General features: G+C 38.1%; 1 protein-coding gene across 4 annotated transcripts in view; it reads left to right on the forward strand.

The window, feature by feature from the left end:
* LOC137994921 (adipolin-like) overlaps positions 1-5,000 on the forward strand; it is an 18,951-nt gene that overhangs the window by 12,568 nt on the left and 1,383 nt on the right. For all 4 annotated transcript variants that reach the window (XM_068840497.1, XM_068840498.1, XM_068840496.1 and 1 more), the window contains 2 exons: positions 1,825-2,015; positions 3,833-3,911. In XM_068840497.1, the coding sequence (XP_068696598.1) occupies positions 1,825-2,015; positions 3,833-3,911 (270 nt within the window). The remainder of the gene's footprint in view (positions 1-1,824; positions 2,016-3,832; positions 3,912-5,000) is intronic.

A 5,000-nucleotide genomic window follows, 5' to 3' on the forward strand; every position in this document is an offset into this window, starting at 1 on the left:
AAGTTGCAGGAACTTTTGAATGTTGTGGTGAGAACTTTTCAAATCCTTGAACTTGGAAATACCTAAGCTTTCCAGTGCAGTATATCAAAAGTGCTCGCGTTTACATCGTTTAAACTTGAGCGTTTTTCGGTTGATTGGCAAAAGCAACATCGAGACCAGCTTGGTTTTGTAACGTCACGTACAGTTATCATTGCAAGTGACATTTTGATCCAATCAGAGCCGTCTACAATTGAGGAATCTTTGTTTACATTTGTTGCTTCATTGTCCCAAGGCTATAGCTTTCTAAACGTCAGCCTAGAATAAAGCATTGGATATTGAAAGTGCATTGCATAATGAGCTATCTCTGTAAATTTGAGCCCGATATACCAGACAATCTCTGAGCAATGATGCTTGAAAAAGTCGAAATTTTACAAAGAATGTATGGGATCACTAGCACCAAAAAATTTACCAGTTTGTGATGGCTAATAACTCCCTTGTTATCAAATATAGTATAGTCACCTATACTATTATAGTCAATTATTATATGGTTCTGTCTCGCAAGGACTGGGAACTACCAAGTTCACGAATTTGATTGGCTGAAATCGATATTGACCGCGGTCTAGATTTTCCCATCTAGACCGGCATCTAGACCGGTAATGTTTTGCGGTGAAAAGATGCAAACTAATATTTATTTATGGAAGTACCAAACAGCATGATGACAAAAGAGAGGATGACGAGCAAACTTTGACAGAATTAAGCTCAGCTCACCGCCACTCATCGCCGTTCGCAAGCAAAATGTCAGTTGGTACAAACCAGTTACATTAAACGAATTAAATTGTTCTTGTTTGCCATATAATAAACATCTTATTAACCGAGCTTAGTCAGTCTGTATGGGAAAATCTTGACCTCGGTCTTGTGTACAGACCTCACTGCGTTCGGTACTGTATAGTCGTCTGGCGTTGTACAAATCAACTTAAAAATCTAAAAATCTATCGCTGAAGTCTTACTCCTAGGAATCATAATGTACTCTAAATTGTCAATGAGCATTGGATACTTTTATAACTTTTAAAGGGCTAATATCTGCTTAACATTTCTTGTCCTTATCTTTTTTTTTAACCTTCTTGATGGTTGTGATGTTAAATCTAAAAGTTAGTTGTTTACGAAAAGCTTGGGTCCTTTATCTCGGTTTTGATAAACGACGATCCAGCTCCCCTGGAGATCTCGTACATGTAGCTCAATGTGTAGAGCACCCAAACGTTGACCGGTGTTACGGAGGTCGTAAAGTCATTGCTTCAATTGTTTAGTCTTTTGTTTTTGACTTGGATAGCGCGCCAATCACATTAGGGAACTTAACTAAGCAACGACAACGGCGACGGCATCGATAACGTGACACATTTGCATATTTAGTAGGGAAAGAAAATAGCTTTGCACGCTCTGCACGTGCGTTTTTCACTTTTGTCCATTTCTTTGCCGTCGTCAGCAAAACAACGACGTGAAATAGCCAAATTTGAGGTTTTATGAAGAACGTCAGCACTTGAGGATAAATGTTCATTTTCTCCCGCAATTTAAACGCCTTTACTATCACTGTCACTTTTAAGGAACTACCACAGCCTTTTCATATTAAGAAGGTTCAAATAGTCACGAAGTGATTACAATAACGCGAATTTATATTTTGAGATGACGCTCTCTTTCCCGTCACCGTCGTTGCTTCGAGAGCTACATCTCCCCACCTTTCCATCATTTCATGTGCGTTAGATACCGTTATGCCTGACGAAGAAACGTTACAAGGCGTTATTCATAAACATTATCTATTTTAAAAAACACACCGTTGTGCTATTTTCACAGGGAGAGCATTCCGGAACATTTGTGCGTGGAAATGATTTTAACTATCGCTCTGGAAGATATGTCATTCGGTACAATGGTATCTACCAACTGACAGCCAACCTGATGATATCACGTAACAGAGAAGCAAATTTGCGTCCAAGAGACTTTGTGAAAATCGGCATCTGCATAAACTCTCTTTGCGAACTGAACATGTGAGTAGAAAGAGTTAATTAACAGACATACGCAAGATACAATGCACTTTGCTTTATGGGTGCAGGAATGGCGCAGTGGTGTGAGCACTCGCCTCCCACCAATGTGGCTCGGGTGGCTCTCATTAGGCTTAAGATCGTACTTCGTCTTCTCTGGAGATACCTCGTTTCTAAGGTTACAAAGTAAGGTACTTTTACTTCAACTAAAATAAACGCCGTTCACATTCAAAGTAGAACTCAAACATACTGAAAGCGTTCTTACGTCGTCCCTAGTATGAACCCACCTATCAGTACCTTTTGCAGGGACAAATGACGCTACTTATCAGCAACCGAATGAACCTGCGTCTGTCCATATGCCTTGTGTCATAACGCCTAGTTCAGATGCCGTTCATGTGAAGTACGGCATCTGCATCAATTAAGAACGACCGGTCGAATTCGGCTCGGCCAAGCAAGGAATTACGGCTGTGAAGTGGCTTTGATTCAAACGCCGTACTTCACGTGAGCCGAATCAAATGCAGAAATTATTACAACCTTGCAATTTTCTTCAGTCATAGTATAATATGCTTCTGTGAATTAATTTCGGCGCAATTAAGTTCCGCGTTTGAACTGATCAATTCAGTCGGGATTAATGAATTTGGGTCTGTCTAAATTCGAATTCGATTTGGCTCATGTCAAGTACGGCGTCTGAACCGGGCCTTAGTGTATCGTGTAGTCCATAGACGAAATACATCCCCTGGGATTCTTTTTTATTTCCCCGAACCTAAAAAGGTATGTACGACTCATTAACTTTAATTTAACATATCGGATCTTGGATCTCTCTATTTTATTCCAGTTTCTCCTTAAAGCAATAATAATAATAATAATAAATAATAATAATAATAATAATAATAATAATAATAATTGTAATAATTGCAAGGATGTGGAACATGAGAACTGTGCAGGTGGTACCAGTCGCTGTAGGATCCTTGGGAAATGTGACAAAAAACTTGGACAAGTGGCTGGGAAAGTTGGATGTCAAAATTGGTGTTTTATTACTCCAGAAAACTACGTTACTAGGAACAGCAAGGATTTTGAGCAAAGTATTAGAGCTGTAGAGTAAGGAGAAAACTCTAAGGGACCTTTGGTCATAGGCTATGACTCGCTCCCGTAGGAAGTTAACCAGAAAAAAAGATCACCCAGTTCACAAAGACAACAATAATAATAATAATAATACTACTACTAATAATAATAATATTAATAATAATAATAATACTAATACTAATAATAATATTAATATTAACATTAATATTAACATTCTATTAAAATACTAAAAAGGACATTCACAACAATTCTATCAATTACTATACCTGGAGAATGGTGTTTGTCTTTTTTTTTTTTGCTGAAAACATTAAAATCTGAACAAATTCAAAATCTAATAATCTGATACAACAACTAATAATAACAATAATAATAATAATAATAATAATAATAATAATAATAATAATAATAATAATAGCGAACATTATTTAAAATTGGTAGCGTAACCAACCTATGCCAGTTTTCGAACTTGCAGTCGTCTGCTAGTCATGTGAATTGAATGGACATCAAATGAACTGTTGTATTTACGAGAAGAGGGAAAACCGGATTACCTGAAAAAAATTCATTTCCGGGTAGGGTAGAGAACCAGCAAATTCAACCACCCCTCCCCTCCCGATTTCAACACAGAAAGGAGGAAGGGGGCGGGGGCATTGATGGGAAGGGAGCACTCTCGTGACTGCACGCACCACCCCCCTCCCCGCCTCCTTTCTCGCTTGTTAAACTATTGGCATTCCATTTTTTAGGTCGCTTACGGCAATCACTGGAATGGAGAGTAATAGTTTGAGGTTTACGGTGTCAGTGAGTGGAATGTTAATGCTGAAGGTCAGTTATCCTAAAGTTATGCCAAGTTCATGTTACTATTTCTTTCCTTTTGGGTAATGATAAGCAACGGGTCTTCGCATACAATCAATCCGGAGAAGAGTCTTCCAGAATACCCATCATGTGCTCGCCATGTAAAATACATTTGCTGAGGCCCTGTTATTATAAGCAATTTAGAGTCTTCTCTAACATCCCTTACAAAGGTATCTACCGCTTTCAACTTAATTTACTTTTCCGATGGTTTAGTCTTTGTTGTTGTCAACGTTTGTTTCGTCTTTATTTTATACGTTAGTATTTAAAAGCACATCTTGATTGGTTATTCTGTCACTGACCTATGCCATATAACCTCCTGAATTTGTCTTCTCAATGAATTTCTCTTCACCCGGTTCAACTAGCTGTTTTGCCTATCAAAAATTGCCGTATTGTCAATTGTCAAGTTTATTGGGAATGGGACAACGTTCTCGAAGCCGGGAAAACCAATCAGGATACTGGCTCCTCAGTCAAGATATATCTCAGTATATATGCAAGACCCTGCAATATACAAAGTTCACTGTGAAATTCAGTCCTTGTCTTCTGTCATCAGGTCGCATAAGCAGCAAGCGTTTCTGTGGGGTTTCAAACAAAATACAGACCAAACTATGTAACTAGCGATGTGAGATTTTTTTGACTGGAAACAGAAACTTTTCAAGGCCTTTGTTCCATTAAAGAACGAGTTTTCTTTTCTTTTATTAGTCAACATTAACATAGAATTATCTATGAAAGGGTAATTTGTATTACTATAAAACCCAGAAAATTCATGGCAGTGTTGTATTTCCATAATCATGAAAATGGGCTCACACGGGGAACACAAAGGTCGAACCAAGGCATCGAATTCTAATGGATCACTTTTGCTCCAAGAACTGAGGCAAAAAACTCGCTAGGAGCATGCCGCGGGTAATATAGATCTTAATTCACAACAATCCTTTAAAGTGCACTGACAGGTAGGTGGGTCGTATAGGAAAAGACTGTATTGAGGAACATGAGGTAACTATATATTCTTAGAGCAGACTTACTGAAATTAAGGAAAAAGAAAAAAGGTGCCCATAAGAAGAA

Source organism: Montipora foliosa, chromosome 3 (genome assembly GCF_036669935.1).
Source record: "Montipora foliosa isolate CH-2021 chromosome 3, ASM3666993v2, whole genome shotgun sequence".
NCBI classification, from domain to species: Eukaryota; Metazoa; Cnidaria; class Anthozoa; order Scleractinia; family Acroporidae; genus Montipora; species Montipora foliosa.